The 18,928-nt window shown below is 34.5% G+C and overlaps 3 protein-coding genes across 3 annotated transcripts; 1 reads left to right on the top strand and 2 right to left on the bottom strand.

Moving 5' to 3' along the window:
* Window positions 1-2,153: 2,153 nt before the first annotated feature.
* TRIADDRAFT_58828 (uncharacterized protein) lies at window positions 2,154-5,559 on the bottom strand (the record flags this gene model as incomplete). Its single annotated transcript, XM_002114839.1, has 18 exons — window positions 2,154-2,234; window positions 2,334-2,411; window positions 2,499-2,636; window positions 2,711-2,821; window positions 2,891-2,971; window positions 3,075-3,163; window positions 3,238-3,374; window positions 3,445-3,537; window positions 3,629-3,690; window positions 3,776-3,857; window positions 3,953-4,016; window positions 4,095-4,206; window positions 4,283-4,390; window positions 4,587-4,656; window positions 4,760-4,863; window positions 5,021-5,121; window positions 5,235-5,383; window positions 5,534-5,559. 18 exons carry the CDS (start codon window positions 5,557-5,559, stop codon window positions 2,154-2,156), a joined length of 1,686 nt encoding a protein of 561 aa, XP_002114875.1.
* A 3,451-nt stretch (window positions 5,560-9,010) lies between these two features.
* On the bottom strand, window positions 9,011-15,239 carry TRIADDRAFT_64136 (uncharacterized protein; the record flags this gene model as incomplete). The annotated part of the gene is made up of 19 exons (XM_002114838.1): window positions 9,011-9,391; window positions 9,484-9,580; window positions 9,681-9,755; window positions 9,854-9,943; window positions 10,026-10,095; window positions 10,306-10,365; window positions 10,664-10,758; window positions 10,835-10,863; window positions 10,935-11,033; window positions 11,106-11,184; window positions 11,261-11,345; window positions 11,417-11,482; window positions 11,769-11,832; window positions 11,973-12,032; window positions 12,165-12,222; window positions 12,320-12,377; window positions 13,183-13,278; window positions 13,850-13,966; window positions 15,128-15,239. 19 exons carry the CDS (start codon window positions 15,237-15,239, stop codon window positions 9,257-9,259), a joined length of 1,545 nt encoding a protein of 514 aa, XP_002114874.1. The 3' UTR covers window positions 9,011-9,256.
* A 580-nt stretch (window positions 15,240-15,819) lies between these two features.
* TRIADDRAFT_58826 (uncharacterized protein) lies at window positions 15,820-17,868 on the top strand (the record flags this gene model as incomplete). Its single annotated transcript, XM_002115027.1, has 7 exons — window positions 15,820-15,831; window positions 16,221-16,307; window positions 16,467-16,525; window positions 16,708-16,978; window positions 17,070-17,309; window positions 17,545-17,667; window positions 17,833-17,868. The coding sequence occupies 7 exons, from the start codon at window positions 15,820-15,822 to the stop codon at window positions 17,866-17,868; spliced, it is 828 nt and encodes a 275-aa protein (XP_002115063.1).
* Window positions 17,869-18,928: the final 1,060 nt, after the last annotated feature.

The raw sequence follows: 18,928 nt of genomic DNA, 5'->3' as shown, positions 1-18,928 counted from the left end.
ACTATACTCCAAATTTATAGCGTTACTCTGCAATGTTTATCTAATGAGACAAAATTGCTTTGATAAAGTACTAACAGGGACAACTCTATTTACTGCGTAGTAACGAAAAGTGCAAACAATGCTCGCCGCTAGACCGTGATATGTAACTAAGGATAAAGTGCCCTAGAAACCAAAGCTTGGTAACTAGACATTCGTTCTATTCATTCCTATAATTTAAATAGTAGTCAGCATCGTCTGACCAATGCAATTATTATAATACTGCCATTTGAATTATCGTGACGTCATTCTTGATCTAATTGTTTTCTATAATTGATTATAATGGAATACAAGTAAATTGTCGCCATTGGATTTTGTCATTCTTTTGATACAGCTTGATATAATCATTATGTAATGGGGTTCTATCTTGGAACATGGGTCTATATTATACTGAAAAGGATAACAGAAGGCTTATTATATGGTTTATTATTATTATTGCTATAAGAACTGATCGCAGATAACGATATCCTAATTAAATATATCGAAGAATATCTGGGGTAATGCAATATTCTCTCTCTGCACAATCCGTTAACTTCAGATTTGTGAAGTAAGCAATACATCCATGATACAAAATGAGCTACCAAAGTGGGTGATAACATTCAGACAATCTTTCGATTGCAGAATATGCGAAATAATGTTAAGTACAATAATGACGTTTGTTATTATACTCGAATGTCATAAAATCCGCTATGCTGTATTGTGCATATAGTATGTGATTGACACATCATGTACATTCCCGCTAGAAAAAAGACTCGATTATAATTATCTGCGTACTCGTTGTAGATGTTTATGCATGTATGTGAAGTAAATATATTAAATTAGGTCGCTATTTTGATACTCTTGTGGAGACAATACGCAAATACAGTGATCTATAAGTAACGCACTAATTGCCACTTGGGGTTGGCTTTAGTTTTCTAATACAGTATCACGCTAACCGTTAATAGATTTGGAAGTCAGTTAATATCATGTAATAAATAAAATAAAACTGCTTATGTAGGTTATGCTTATTACTATTTTCTTCAGAACTAAAGTCTTAAGCTATAAACCGTAATGCTAGGACTTGCAGGAAGAGCATACGGGGCAAACTTAAAAGTAAAATTTACGCAACATTGGATTACAGTCTGGAATAGATATATTGATAAGAAACATATTTAAAACCTCGTTACAATTTACTGACTGTGTCATTACCATTAGTACGTTATAATGTAATTCCACCTATACCTGATCAAAAAGTTTGTAAAACAAAATTTCGAGTGATAATGCGGTTATATTGTTACCATATGCTTGCAGTAGTTTACAACCTCGATTAAAAGCTACAAATACATTTACGTACCCTACTCCGTTTCGAACCTGTGAAATACGCTAAGGATGTTGTATAATTTTAAGCACATAATACAGTATAAACGTGCAGCCTGAACTCTCATCGCGAACAACACAAAACACGTCGATAATGCAAATAGCTTTATCCTACTATTTTCGGACGCCATTTATTTTATATACACGGCACTCATGTCTGAATCTCTTTTATAACACCGTTACCAAAATATAATATATACCATTCAGAAATCGCTTAACTTAACAATGTCTATAACAAATCGCACCGTACCAAAGTCCATTCGCAATGAATTATAGACGCTATACAGCCACGACTGAGATATCATTTCCTCACATAATCTTCCTGAAATAATACTACCTTGCTTCTATTGCGTACCAAAAATTTCAATACAAGATTTAAGTGATATTTTTTCAATTGCATACATAAAAATCACAATTTACAGAATATTTCATTCCATAGGTGTTAGAAACTCTAAGTACTTATACACGATTTTCACATTTGCTGTGAAATTTTGTTAATTTCTATTGTCCAAATCTTTACGTTATAATTTTCAGCATATACGCGAAAGCGACACTACGGCAATTTACAAGGAATACCAAAAAAATGCACTGAAACGGATATGCAGTATAAAACAGTCCATCTTCCGTGATATACGCTTAATATCTGTCACAATAAAACAATACTTTATAAATAAACATTAGATACTGTTGCAGATATCAAATACGCTAATAGGATCTTTCTGCAATTGTAAAGGTATCAACTTTATTCGATTTATACTTCTTCATCTGTCTTGCACGAATAGAGTATCTTGGCTTAAAAATCCCGCATCTCCTAAACTCAAGTGGGGGTCTAAGGCAGAAATCTATTGTAATTATAAAGAGGCCATAATTTAATGCGTAATATAATTATTAAAAGCAACTACTCTTATATAATATACAGTACTATGATTTGTATTTGTTACCTCACGTTTAGGAAAATTAGTCACTACTTTGAATTCAAAATCAAGAAAACCATTGGATGCCACGTAGTTTAATAAATCCTAGTTTTATAGTTGATTATTGTAGATAGTTTATTTTGAGAATGCAATGATCACTAGTGCTCCTTAAGGTCATTTACAACATATTACCTTCACAGTATTGCGTGAGTAAAATTTACGGGATAGCCTTTCCCCACCAGGTAAGCGTATTAAGAATTTAATCACATCATCAGTACAATTGTCCGGAGGTGCTTGCGGAATGCTCTGTGCTAAACTCTGTCTTTCCGCCTAGTTTAACAGATGATATACATATTCTAGGTTATTACTATTTATTTCAAATCTGGTAAGTTTGACTTATTAACCTCTTTCCGTTTTACTTCCTCCATTAGAGCTTGCTCTTCATGTTCTCGCAAAAGTTGTGCCTCTTTCTCTAGGCGATTTCGTTCTTCTTCCTCAGCAGCGCGCTGCTCAGCCTAAAATTACATACAATAGGTTTCGTTAAAATTTCAAGATTATCCCCAAGGACGCTATCAAATTTTGACCTTTGCTCGATCAGCCTTTAAAGATGCCTCATATTCTGCGTCTTGAAGTTTCTTGAACCTTTGTCTGGCCTCTCTAGCTTCCTAAAAATGGTCAGTAACGACTTAGTACTAAAATATATCACCGAAGACGATTAATGAATCAATGTGGACCAATTTAAATTATTTGTAGTTTAAAATTACTTACTTCTTCTTTTAATTCATTATGTAACACATGCCGGTAATCTTCAAATGCACCCATTAATCCAGTAAATAGCTCGTCCAATGACATTTTAGCTGGTCATAAGTATAACAAGATTCAAATAACCTTGGGTAATTCGAATAGATAAAAAATAAATTCTTATCCTCACCTTGCAACACGCGACTTATTTCTAGGGAAGATTTCACTTTCGTTATAACTAGCATAATAGGGTAGTCATCGTCTTCAAATCGTTCCAGAGAGAATGTTGCCGTAGCACCAAATAGTGACGTACATAAACTAAAGCACCTGTAACGAATACATTTTTCAGTTGATATATTAGAAACCGGGACATTTGACATAAAAATATAAGACTCACTTTTCGCGATTACTAGGCAAAGTTACGTCCCAGGCCCAATTTACGTAGTTTTGATTTAAGTAGTTAACGATGGATTCTGAGCATAAAACATTGCTACCGTAGCATAAATAGTGGGATATTAAGTATCACAAGTAATAATATCGTTTTTCATATTATTATTACCTCGTCACCGTAACTCACTCACCTACAAAAGATATTCACTTGGACACTTTTGCTGTTATGTATATAAACGAATAATGGCTTTCTCTATATTGAAATCAAGCATAGCCGAAATTACTAATTTGTTCTAAGAATTGAAAACTTGAACAAATTTCTACATTAGATAACAGACCTGATTTACATTTCCTTTGAAACATTCATCTAGGGCATCTTTTAATGGGCCAATAAAAAATAGCGGATGCATGGGACCATATCTGCAACACGCTTCATAATATTACTTATATCTGCATAGGATAAATATAATACCTATTTTGGAATTTAGATATAGCATATATAGTACAGTACTTACCTAATTTCAAAGGCATCACTGAATCCAGATAATGCTAGCGTAAGATCTTTCCAGTCATCCGGCACTAAATGTAGCGAATCAAATTTGATTTTTTAACTTGATATCGATACGTTTACAGTATTGTAAAACTACGTAAACTTACTTAATTGATTGTTAGAGTTAAAATAATTATCCTTGATGTTTACCAAATCCATGGAATCACAATTATCATCATCATCATTACCATCGATATCGTCATCCGCAGAGAAAGCAGCCTAGTTGAACATTTTAGTGAGGGTATTGTGTTATAAGCATTGTATTGCAAGACATATAAGATTCAACACACAATACCTTATTAAAATCGTAAGACAATGCCACGCTGGCGCTATAAACGGGTGGCAAATCACAGTCTTGTAAAGTAATCTGTAATAAAATGCTACAAATCAAGATATAGCCATCCTAATAGTTAGAAAATTATTCATTGCAAATAGGGTACATTGTCATCGAAATTCGGCAAACGAGTCCATTTCTGTCTCTTAACCGGTATATTTAATATGTCTGCGACTTGCGCCTTCACCTGTCAGAAAATATAATTTGTATACTTGCAATTACCCATTATTATTGAATTACGTTATACAGACGGTACTGTACTAACCTCGCGTAGTGTGGTACACCAAGGAAAATGTAAAGTAAATTTTCCTCCAGAGTTATGCACGATAAATTCGCTACAGTAAAACAAGACAGATGACGAAAATTGGCTCACTTAGCTTATTTTGTATATATACACTTAGTCGCAACTTTTAAATAAGGAAACAATCATAGTCCTACCATTGATCAGCTCTTATCAGATTTACAGAGTTGTTATCGGCGGTTGAAGTCGTTAATAGATTAAGATTTACTTGATCAGGCAGCATAAGCGAAGATATTACGGTCTAATCGATATGAAATAGTAACACTATTACAAAAAAGAATCTGATCTATAGTTACTTTAACCAAAGAAATTAAGCAACAGTAGGAAGTCTGCGATGCTCATGCCATTGCCATAATACGATTAGTAATAATTTAAGCTAACAAATAGATGCATCATACATTATCATCGATTGTAATTTCAGTATTATTTGGCCAGTTTTCCAATATTTGATTCTTGCGTGATATACCTAAGCGATTTTGCAATTGTTCCTTGATAAAACCTGAAATAAGCGAAATTGCAAAACTTTGTCAACGATAAATATATTATCATTGATTATAATATAGTGAGGAGATCGAAATTTATAAAACTCTTATCTAAATAGGAAATACTAACCAACAGTACGATTGGTAGGTACTTCCAAAATAATAGTATCTTCTTGCCAACTGACTGCGAATTCTATCTTATGATAGTCCAAATCATTATTTCTGCCTTGGGCTATCGTAGATTCGTTGTTTGTATTAAAAGCAGCAGCATCAATTGTTCTAAACGTTTTGACAGAAAATTATGTCCACTTATTTATTATTAAAGCATGATCCAAGGGTATTTTATCTCGTCGATATAAAAAGGCTTACAAAAATAACTTACGAAAGTTATGTTTAGAAGCGGATAAAGTTGAAACAGGAATTTCTTACTGTAGTGAATTCAACCCGTTTGTCATGCATGATCATTTAAAGTGCACTGTAGGTCTACGCATGCATCACTTCCTTAGACTCGTTATGATGGTAATAAGCTTTGTTTTTATAGATATATATGCAAGGGTAATGACTCATTAAGTCGTTGGTAATTTTATCAATGGATGACAGTAACGTATAGTACGATTGTACAGGGTAGATATTTATACGAGTACATTTCATCGCTGTTCGATATCAATATTGAACTATAAATTATCGGCAAAATTGTTCATTAGAGGAGTAGAGTAAGTCATAGATGGAGTATTTCTATTCCGGATACAGTAGCAATGATACTGCAGTTAAATTTGCTTTTAATTAATAATTATTTTTGAGCACTTTTTTTTTTCGGTAACCTGCTCGGGTACAGTACTCATATGAACGTATACGAGTAAATACTGTAGAAAGTGTTACATGAAATGACCTGAGCATGCTATACACTGTAAATCGACTATACGTCTAAAAATCAAGAGCGAAGAACTATATAAAAGCATACTTCTTAAAATGATCAGTTCATGTTGGGGCAAAGAATTAGCACGATAACTGATTGTTAATAAATACGTTTGAAAAAACCATCCAGTTTTTGTACTGTACTATATGATGTATCGTTTCAGTATTGCAGCTTAAATGCATCAACGAAGATTCCATGGTTGTAATGGATCAAATTAATAATGCGCTACTTCGTATCTGATATTGTACTCTACAGAATTTTGCAATCTGTTGAGGGGCTTACTTTTGCAGTACTGTAGATTGAATCATCGAAATAGATAAGATATAACCATAGTATCTCTTTTCTTTTAGAAGTCATTGGTATCGACTAACATCAATGAGTAGTAACACTTTATCCTCTTCACAAAATACAGTACATACATAGATGAAGCTTGTCTCCATCTTGAAGCAGTACTACTGTATTATGCAGAATAGAACAGAGGCTGTAGCGGAAAAAAGTAAAATGCTTTGTACGAGAATTCGCACTTGATATCATTATTTAATTTTTAATTCATACTTCAAAGGGAAAATAGATCGAAATACGAGCGATGCTTTGTAGTCAGCGGACAAGGTGTAGTAGTCTTAGTTGTTTTAGTCATGACAGCCATTTTGATCTATCATTTCCTATAATAACATAGCGTCTAATATACAGTTGCATGACCGGCTTGCAGGAATGTACAATATTGTAATGAGGATCATTATTTTTCAATGAATTGAATTGTACAATTGGTAGTCTACCGTACAAGTACCTACAGTATCTGCACTATACTGCTAGTAAGGACTATTTTAAAATAGTCTACAAACTAGTAGCCCATTGATTAACAGTTTGTGGACGATTAAATTGGGTTGCAAGTGTGTCAACGTGATTGATTACTGCAATCAATGAATCGTAAGCCAGGAATCATTATCGAGCAGAAGGAGCATCCATTGCAGTTTAGTACAATCGCTAGACGTTGATGGACATATTCTATGGGTCTGTGACTAGGTACAATTTTATCCATGAAATTATTTGTCCTACACTGACTGCAGTAACGACATATTTAATGGAGGGAATTTGGTGATATCTTAACAATTCTCGAACATGTAGTTTGTATAAAGTAACAACACATGATGAAAGAAACCTACCCAACTTCTTCGTAACCTTCTTGAAACGGCATCGCCTCCTTGACGGCTTCCTAATTTAGTATTATTATTATACAGAAAACAATTGAGATGATGATACAAGCTGTACTTTGTAGCTTAAGCTATAGCATTTCAATTATTTCATAAGTTCAAATTGAATCCATGATCAGCAATGTATCCTAGTTTAACATTTTTATATGATAGTAGTCATGTTTGATGCAATGATTCTACCTCGAAATCCCATTGGTTTCCTTCTAAAATTGTAAGACAAAGGTCAAAGTCCTGTATACCAGTGACGACCTATGATGATGAAAGATAAAATAAGTACCGTAGATAAAAGCGATCAAGACAATTTGTGCCTGTGGAATTGGAAGCAATTTGTGTGGATTCCTATCAGAATGGGATAGCCCACCTGAAAATTAGCCAGAATCAAATCTCGAGGAATTTCAGAAGACGCCATTGATCCAATTCCTTAAATCGGCACTCTAGCAACCAGTATAGAAATTGAACTTGTGGAACATCCACTCCTGTTGACACTGTCTACTGCAGTGTACTGCACAGCCCTTGCATGCTATTGTCTCTCATACCGGGTCCTAGCGGCTGATGACGTTATTACCTGCCCGGTTACCGCAGTGGTTGATGTGGCTGCTTTTTCATCAAGATAGTGTTCAGTACAGTACTTTTGTGCACTACTGATTGTACTCTATTCCATTGACACTAGAGTGGTCACACTACCAATGCTGGTAGTGTGACCAATGACAACGTACTTTATTCATCGAGACCAGTTTCGGACCGGTTCCGTGTGTCGTTAGGAAAGGAATGACAACATCACCGTCCAGTATAGTACAGTACTGTAGGTGGACAGCGGAATGAACTTCGGTGGCACCAAGGAAAAGAAACTGTGTAGGCTAAATCAAGCCCAAAGTAGATCCAATTTTCTATGTAGACGTAGGCCAATAGCTCATGTACATATAGATTTTGAACACGAGTGTCAACTCATTGCAACTTTAAATTGTCGACGCCATCTTGCCATCCAAGTGAATCGCGCTGGTACAGTACTATACGTACACAGTGTGCACCGGTGACTTTGGTACTGTAGATATTTTCTCTAGCGTCATGATGACATGACATCACCGGGTGTTGAGTTTGTTTTTGTCTCCGCGATGAGTGCATTCGCCGTGCTTGGAGTCAATACTGGCTGACCGCAGTGGTTTTAGCTTGCTATACTCAGAAGTCAACAAGTTCCGTTGATCCCTGACTCTGGTACAGCTAGATTGCCATGAACTCATTGACTCCAGCGTACAGTAGATTGGCATTGACTTCAATTGTGTCAAAGCGTTTCGTAGTACGAGTTATTGTTACTCGATGCATAGTACTGCAGTGGAAAGAAGCCAAGTGCGCCAAGTTACTCTAGCTTGCAATAAAATTGTTTGTTTTTATTATACTGTACTGTACTACACTATCAGTAAAGATGTCGTGACGCATGCTCCCGTCATCAAAGCAACGGATTGCACGACTAATGTCTAGCAAAATCGGTTAGTGACATCCAGTCGACGGTTTTACTGTACCATGCTATTATTTGCATCTATTTACAATTATAAAAGTACGAATGGACGATATATCGAAGTTATACAGTACTGTACGTCTCTCTCTCTATACTCGTATAGATACATGGTATGTCGCTTTAACCACTATTTTAATAGGTGGAACAACATACGCGCAAGCTAGGTCTTGCCCATAAAAATATTAGTAAAACTGCATACGTCAAATACATTAGATGATACACAGGTGCTACTTGATTTTTATAGGCGTACGTCCTCGGTAAAATAAATTGTAGATAAAATTTTATTTAATTAATAATTAATGAATTAGTAAATCACAAATTTCAGGAATTGGCTCAAAACCCAGTTAACATCATTTACATCAGTAATTACTACATTTAAAAATATTTAAGCTATTTCACTTTCTGTCAACTATGTAATCGAATATTAGTTGAACATAAAATAACGCCGTCACTGTTTCACATGGGATCAGTAATGTTTAAATTGGCAAGAAATATAACATTATTTCTAATAATTATAATTCGTCGTGAGAGTTCTTATTGCCTCTAGAAAAACAAGCAGCAGGGGTTTTAAATTCCATCAAATATTCGCATCGATTAGGCTCTGATGCCGATATCAATGAATCTTCAGTACCGCAGGATATGACGATCTACGAAATGCAAATATGATGTAATCAACTCAATTGGTTGAAAGCAATGTTAGTAAATTTATATCTAAGACTAGTAGTATCAGTATACTGACTGTCGCTGATCGGTCAGGGCCATTCCAACAATTTTGGCCTCCTTCGTATTTCATTTTAGAGTATTTGTTTTCTGCTCCAACCCAGGAACCCCATGTACTGCAATCGAAATAATTAGGAGCGCAGCAGCGCTTTTTACTTTTCATGTCATCATATACATTATAATATACCGCATATCCTTGTCGTATATATAACATACCCTAATGATGTTTGTGAACCTCCTGATTTTGAAGTTTGTGTTACCTTGTCAAACGGACAAAGTTCATAAGTGTATCTAGAAGCAATAGATAATTACAATTGGTTTAATTATATAAGCTGCCGACATGTGAGTTTATACAGTATGACAACCAATTAGACTCAATAAATACACACTCTCTATCGGTAAATTGATAGCATTTGCCTCGTAGGTAGGCAAATTCCTCTTCCGATCCAAAGTCACTACCTAGTACCTTCTCGATCTCCCTGTAACAAAATGACAAATTCAGCTTTGTTACAGCTCCACTGTCACAAGTAACACAATCTCAAAGTAAATAGTTTGTCTTACTGGATTTCATTCTCCATATTGTTCTTATTGTCTTCCGCAGCCTTATATTCTTGCCGAGCTTTATCAGCCACTGTTTTTTGTTAATGTAAGTATATTTTTACACAAGAGTTGAAAATGATAACTTTCAGTGCATATTAATTGTATAACAATAGATTTTTGTGGTAAAATAGACATGGAATACTATTTTATAAAGCTTGATTACTGTTTACTGTAATCATGGGAATTAAATAGTAAAGCGATATCAACATCGACATCATTGCTAAGGATAGTTGAGTTATACCTGCAACGAGATTTTTTAATTCTTCATCATGTTCAGGTTTTTGACCGTACATGTCTTCTTCTACAGGTTAACGGAAAGGGAATAAAAACAAAATTAGTGTATATCAACTTAATACGCTATTTTAATGCTGAGTCTCATATAGTGTTTAGGGCGTGGTAAAATCAGTAAAGTTAAGGAACAATAATCATACTTGTAAAATCCTATACTTGCTAATATTAGTTGCCAACAAAAGGCAATAAAAAAGGCGATAGTATCTCACAATAATAATAACTATGACATCAGATAGATTTATTGCACCCATAACTTTACTATTTTCTAGAAATAATACTTAGCTAGACCTAATTCTTGCTGTACACACCTTGCGCTACAGCTACATGTTCCTTTGCAGCTTCATCTTCATCTTCAGCTACGATGTCGTCATCGATGTTTACTTCATGACTATCAGCGGGTTGTCTATAATTTCATGAAGGTATGCAATTCATATAGCGAAAATTTTTGACAAAATTGTAGATAACAACGCATCACTTACTCCATCGAGCGCTCACCAGAGTCCAACCCCTAAAAATATGATATATATAGTTAGCTTATGTATTTTCTACGTATAAATTGAACCCCAGATTTCTAGTTACTTGAGGTTTTATCTGAACCAGCTTATCATTAAACTTTGGCCACACATCAGACATAAAATTATCATAACTTGAAATTATGCCGGCTTCTCCTAGGGCTTGCTAAAATGGTTAAGGTTCATCTACATTAGTATTTTGTAGGAAAAATATGAAAATTTAGTTTATAAATCTTACTTTTGCTTCCTCTTCACTCACTTCACCATTGCCGTCGGCATCAAATGCGAGATTTCCAATGATTTCATTGACGGTGATACTGCGCGTTCGTTACAACAGTTGTTAGTGAAACGTTTGACAAACGGTGATTCTAACTTATCTTATAAACGTATCACCTGCCGTCTTTATTGCTATCAAGCTCGTCGAAAGTACTCTTCGATTTACTATTATAATATTCTTCGCGTTTCTTAGCCTTAGTTTCTGCAATAAACAATGGTGCAATACAATGTATAGACGTATTTTAATAGCTACCGATGTAGAATTGACTATACCTTCCCATTCCTTTTCGAAAGCGTCTAATCTCTCCTTTTCAGATTTTTCGGCTTCACTCTTTTTTGCTATCCATTTAAATAAAGAATTAAGTTAACTGTAAGAAATTTGGTCGCTTATACAAAAAAACTATGCTTTGCATTGTATGCCTTCGGTATTATCGTGTGATTATTATCGAATATCATATAGCGCGTGTAACGTGTTAAATATTAGCAACTGAAATGACATATTTAATACCCATGATACTGTAAATGATCTACACCACCATTGCAACATAAGGTATTCCGATAAAAAAGCAAATATCACAATAGGAAACCAGATAAATGATAGGGTCGTGAAGTACAATTGAGTTACCTTCAAGCTCTGAAGCTTTCTGCCTAACAGTTTCAATATCTGCTTTCAACGATTGCAGTTTTGCCTAATAAGAACACAATTAGTTCCAAATACTGTATTATATTTATACGCAATATAGCACGTAATCAATCGACTCTAGTGAATATAAAAGAATTTGTTGAAACACAAAATTAAAAATGTCTACGTAACACAGATAGAACGAACCTTATATTTTTCTTTAGCTTCTAAACCCTCCTTTGCATATTGTAATCGCATCACATAGCCCTATTTGAGGGTAAATTTAGCAATTCCTATTGACTTTGGGCCATTGTCTCAAGATTACGTTATTGCAGATTTAAAATATTGAACATTGGCAATTCAAATACACCATCCATGCATAAAAATAATTTACTCAACCTTTTCAGCTTCCTCTTGCAATTTTCTCAACTCTTCGCGATATTTAGCTCCTACTTCACTAAAAGAGTCACGCATAGAAATAGATCGATATGGATAAATCCTCATAGTACTGATTATTTCACGGTATTTAATTGAATAAAAAAACAAGTACTAACTCGCATGTATTCTGGCAAGAAATTTTACCGTCATATTCATCCGTACCATCACAACAATCTATTTTAGTTCATTTTAAAAATATTATTAATAGAACTATAATTATAATAATCACAATAATAATTTTTCAATGTTTTTATAAGTTAAAAATTTCATTCCCATATATTTTAAGTGCCTTGCTATTTGATTACAGAGCCCACGAGCATTATATGAATGAAGTGATATTGAAACTTGTATCTATAGAAAAGGCATTATACTGTACTAAGAGTAAGGTTAATTGAGGAAGTTGTTATTTTTAGGAAAGTCTAGTCGAATGTGAATACTTTCGATCGTATTTGTTCACTAATAATATCCAGACTATTAGCAACAGTATGAGCAATTGTTGTTCTCTACTAGTACAGTAATTAATTTCAAAAAGCATACTATACCATACATTAACATGTCCATAGATAGTAAAGTAACAACAACGACTGTCAGTTTAACAGGATGATATTATAGCCAATTCGAATAACGCACTATTGATCTTTTTGCCTTTTACAATAGAATAGCTACAAAATCGCAATGGATATAAAAATAAGGAATAATTAACAGGAATATATTTGATATAGACTGTAGCAGCTGAATCGTTCATATTTTTAACAGTAGCAACATCCATCTTAAATGTTACATGTATGAGTACGCTCAGCTGTTCCACTACTGATCTGTGGCTTAGCTTTTGACTGCCTTGGACCTGTACTACTTTGTCGATATAATTATAATATTACTAGGTACTAAGAGTAAATTATTCGGGATATCTATTTTAACTATAACTACTGTATCAACGTTGTAAATTGATTCATTATTCAATCACAATTATATGTCTTACCACAAATGCCATCATTTACGCGAGAAGAAGGAAATATCAACGGCTTATAACCAACATTATGGCAATAAAATCGACCATTTGGGCAAGCAGACGTGCCTAGAAATAACGACGAAACGAAACGAGATGAATTAGATTTAACGATACTATTGATACTGTGTTTGAACTTTAAGATAATTCTTTCCAAGTAAGCTTTCAATTATACTGTAGTGGAAACGATCATTTAGGCCAGTATGCGTGTACAGAGAGAATACAGCCATAAGCAATAATATTTAATCATTATTGAAGCATTTGACGAACTATCCAGTCGTGCACTCTACTACGAGCTACTCAAATTCGGTTCTTAGTCAGGCTCGTGAAATAAAAGTGAATTTTTGACCTTAAAATTCATTAATATTGATGTAAGTAATTTGGTCATCCTTGCAATCGAAAAGCATAAATTGCAAACTTGGAATACCCTCAAACTAATACACTACATCCACAGTTTTATTCAACGCAATGTAATGTATCTACAGATTATCAAAGAGTTGGTAGTTACGTGGATATTAGCACAAATATAACTTTTAATCTTAAATTATATCAGCCATGGGACATGTATTGAAAGACATACGCACATAAATATTACTTTTGTTACGCTATAAAATTACTGATATATAGAGCAGTATATTACCTGGTTCATCACTCCCATCAGAACAGTCACAGTAATTGTCGTTCACGCTAGTGAAATCAATAGTTGCTAATCCGTTCAAGCATCGGAAAGGACGGCTGGAGTCATAGTTCGAAGCAACTATAATATATAATTTAAGTACAATTGTCTTAGTATAACACCAAGATAAGCTTAACATATGCAACGTGAACTACGTGAGATACTGTATGACGCCGGTTGTTTATAAATGAGAATGATATTGCAGTGGCATAGCAATCAAATACATCGTGAATTTATATACGGCTTATATAGTTGATTTGCAGTAGACCGCAAATAAATTGGTTCGTACTTAGTACGAATAACCATATCAGTATTGCAATTATAAACTACAATGATACTAATTCAAGTATAATAATTCATTGATAGCAATTTATATATCTATACTACTGCATAATTTAGTTAAATTATATATATATAATTATAGTATTCTATAGTATAAGTAATCTATCATAGGGATGATCTACAGTAGTACGTCTGGTACATCATATTTAGCTGCACCTTCCATGGAGTTGCAGTAAACATTCAATTAATACAGCCACTACTTTCGATGACCTAGTGACAAAGGTGTGGGTATAATAGACGTAAAATAAGACTGTGCAAATTCTGATATACTGCATAGTAAGTGGAACATAGAACATGAGCACTAAACCTAGTCTTACGCTTGACGTGTTTTATTGTCGGAATTCTTTACAATGTTCTATCTATTCGTATGGATACAGACTGATATACACGTAAGCCGTTGCTAATGGGGCAATCATATGAGTTTTTTTTATTTCCTAGTCATCTGTTTCCCTAAAGGCACACGATATTACAGCAGAATCTCGAAAGATAAGTTGATCGTTGCTCTAGAATTACACTAGCGACTGCATTATTTGATAACAATATAATTTTACTGTTTGGGATTATGATACCAATTTACTATAAATGTCGATTCTCAAATTGCTAGATATGACAATCTGTGTTCATAGTCTTCAATTTCAATTCTAGATTAGTGTACAGTACAGTAGTGTAGTAAAAGAAATCCAAATACAAGCTAATTGTATCAACGATAAATCGTCGTCGTCATTTCCATAAAATGCCTTCATGCTGCTGTTCAAGCTTATTGTATATGCTAACTCAATAAAGCTCTATCGCAGCTCATGTACACGTATAGAATACTATTTCGACGTCAAGGTTTAAGAAATTTTGGTGCAAGTGATTACAATAATTAATGATACTCGTTTATTATCATGGACAACTTACGTGATGGTTGAGCACCCTTAGGTAATCCTGAGCCAGCATAACCAATACTAGCGAGCAAACTTGTGTAAAAAAGGCAAGTAAGAGTAAACCAAAGGTATTTCTGGGCAGTCATTTTCAATCGACCAACTCCTTAACTGTCTAAACTGTAAAGATTCGAGAATTACTGTACAGGAAAGGAAATTGATGTTCAACTCTCCACTTTAGGTACCTAGAGATTCTGTAACAGACTTTTGAATATGAAGAAATTCGAAAGCGAAGCGGTCATTGAAGCTCTGCCGTAGTTCGAGTGAACGCGCAAACTCGTGCATACGTGTCATGCGTCTGTAGGATATATTGTAGTAGTCATTAGTCAGGTGTGAGGGGGAGGCCATGTACTCAATCAAAAGTTGTACCGGGTGGTCATTCTATCACTGAAAGCGTTTACTATACTGTACTGTATAGAGCGACCGTTTCGTGTCCATCTGTCCCTCTGGTTTTCATTTAGTCCCAGGTAGTGTATTGTAACCCCACTAGTAATACGAGTAAGGTTATTAATATGCAGTCAAATGGTAATGCACATGTTCTAATACCAACCAGTCCAAGATACTATCCAGAAAGATCAGATTGATTGATTCAATTACCCACCCAAGTTATCAACTTTCTGCTAATTAATTAGTTAATTTAGGCGTACAAGGTACTTGCAGAAATTCAAGATGTCAGTAAAAGTAAGTTTACGCGTAAAATGGAAAATGCTATTTCATTGATTAATATAAAATCTACAGCAATCAGACGTTATTTAATCGTACACATACGCGTACTTTATTAACTGTGAATTGGATTATGCCATATATTCGTACAGTACATGCATAAAGTGTAGTTTTGCAATTAGCAATGAAATCTTGATCGATCGGTACAGTATTACGTTTATGCTCCACGTTCATTTAACTATGCCGTCTTCCGCGCATACAAATTTGTGTCGACAAACTTAATTGCACCAGAAGTATTTGCAACTAGGTGGCTACGGTATTGCCGACTTGCAATAGCTGCATTCAATTTTAAATTTTTTCAAACCATTTCTAAGCTAAAGTATAGCAATACATATCCTCTATTTTAGATAGGCATAATTGGTGGCACGGGGCTTGATAATCCTAATATTCTTGATGAGAGAGTAGAAAAGGAATATGATACACCATACGGCAAGGTAGCATTGATTGAATGATACGCTCTTTATTGATGCTAGAAGAAAATATTAACTGTTCATTGCAAAATGAAGTAGTCTATATAGCATAAATAAATATGGAGTAGTTATTAATACGATTATATTAGTGTCTCAAGCAGCTTTTACCTGATGATTTTACAGCCTTCTGATCAACTAATATCTGGAAAAATTAAAGGCGTTCCTTGTGTTTTATTAGCACGGTGAGAATTAAATACACACAGTCTATGCATTTCGATAAGCAACTCATTCTTAACTGTATTACTACAATGCAAGATAGTGTCAGATCACCGTAATCCTGTCAATAATATAATAACTAATAAATAATAATAATGTATAGTATAGCATTAAATTTAGTGTAATCATTAATTAATTACGTCCATAGGCATGGTCGTAAACATTCCATCATGCCGACCAATGTAAACTTTCGCGCTAATATTGACGCCTTGAAGCAAGCTGGTTGCACACATGTAATTGTAACTACTGCATGCGGGTCATTGCAACAACATGTCGAACCTGGCGATATTGTCATCCTTGATCAATTCCTTGATCGTACGACTAAGAGAACTTCTACCTTCTATGATGGTCATCAAAACAGCCCAGCCGGAGTATGCCACATCCCTATGAGTGAGCCTTTCTGTGCTAAGCTACGAGAGGTACGAGTATGCATGCGTCTCGATAGTAATAAGTGCATTAGCTTGCTGTGAATAGTTTTTGAATCTTTTTAAATGAGTTATTTTTATTCAGACCATTTCAAACAGCGCTTCAAGCCTCAATCTGAAACATCATCGGTCAGGAACTGTAGTGACGATCGAGGGCCCCAGATTTTCTTCCAGAGCTGAAAGCAGACTTTTCAAGAGCTGGGGGGCTACTGTTGTAAATATGACCACTGTACCTGAAGTCTGCCTTGCGAATGAAGCTGGTCTACTATACGCAAGTATAGCTCTTCCAACGGATTATGATGCTTGGTTAGAAACGGAGCAAGCTGTAAGTAGTACTGCATAATATAATCATGCAACTATTTTGAAAACCTACTAGAAAGCAGACAGTGTGCTGCAATTCTTAGAGCAAAACCAAAATCACCAAGAAATTGTTTAAATGTGCATAGTTCTATTCCTCTTACTTATTCTTCTGTTGTTGTGACAGAAATTTAAAATATATATTTTGCATAAAGTAAAACACAGTTTCAAAAAAACTATGTCTGTATTTTACTACTTTGAAGGTAACGGTCGAATTAGCACTCGCCGCATTTAAGCAGAATATCAATAAAGTTATTGATCTACTTCTTGATGTTGTACCCCGAATTGCTGCAATGGATTGGACAGAAGAAATCAACGAAGCCAAGGTAGCGATGTAATATCTTACGATATTTAGTATATTTCAAGAGTACTTCTGAAGTCTACAATATTTTATGAATTTACTCTTGTGCATTACCGCTATTTGCCTTAATCAATTGTATATCCAACTTTTTACTTATTTCTAACCTAGTAATCTTTTCATTATATAATAGACGAAAGCATCAACTTCAGTAATGCTGTCCCATTAAGCACGCTAAACCAGCTATTAAAAACGATATAAGTCATGCTGAATATTGTATGTTATCTGTGGTATTTCTCGGCATTTCCAAGTTTAGTTTTTTAAAATAGAGTGATTTTGATATTATTTTTTCCATATTGCATATGATATATACTGTAATATTTACAGCATGCAGTTAACAATACATCTATTAATAAATACGTAACGTCTTGTTTCATACGAAATGGTCGCGTTTCCACCAATAAATTCTGTTTGAGAATATTGTAATGCTGTTGCTGCATTGATTATTATAACTATTGATTGGCCAATTGGAATCCTACAACAATTCTATCTTTTACGTTATTGAATCTATGAACGGTATATCCATGTTTGATATGAAAGAAGCTACGCACCATACTGCTGTAAGTGATGGTAAGTTTAGGTCAGCTTTAATTCAGCTGTTGCTGCACGTGAGACTAACAACATGAAATTTCCAAGTGTATGATAGATTAAGTTTTGCGGTAATAATACACACATCTGCAGTACAGAGATACAGTCTGTAAACACGATTACTACTGCTACAGGAGCTAATGTTTGATATCTATAGGAATTTATGTGGCTTGTTAATTCTTTACACTGTATATTCTATAGTTGACTACTGTACAACAGTGATCGATTTCTCATAATCGTGCAGGTACTGTATTATGACTTAATAAAACTACTATTCCGTCATTGTTGGCGGTGGCAAAAAATGCAATGGTAGGAATTGCAGCATCTGTCGAGTATTGTTTACTCGTTGCATGAATGCACTGAAAGAAAGTGCTCTTTGTGAGCCGTGTGAAGTCCATCTAAGAGTGCTAATTGCTTGCATGCGAATTGTATTAGGGGGGACTCCAGCAATTTTGAAAGAAGCTAATCGTTTTACTGAAAGCTCGTTCAGGTTATAGTCAATCAGTATATTACTGTATAAATCACGAAATCGTAATGACTTTAGTAAAGTCAACGATTATAAGGTAACTTTATCCTTTTTTAGAATGATTAGATTGCAGCAACGATCGAGTAGGTTATTTAACTTCTTGTATACTGTATAG

Source organism: Trichoplax adhaerens, genomic scaffold (assembly GCF_000150275.1).
Source record: "Trichoplax adhaerens TRIADscaffold_9 genomic scaffold, whole genome shotgun sequence".
Lineage (NCBI taxonomy): Eukaryota > Metazoa > Placozoa > Uniplacotomia > Trichoplacea > Trichoplacidae > Trichoplax > Trichoplax adhaerens.
Note: the sequence above shows the minus strand (reverse complement) of the source record. Positions and strands in the feature narration are given on the sequence as shown.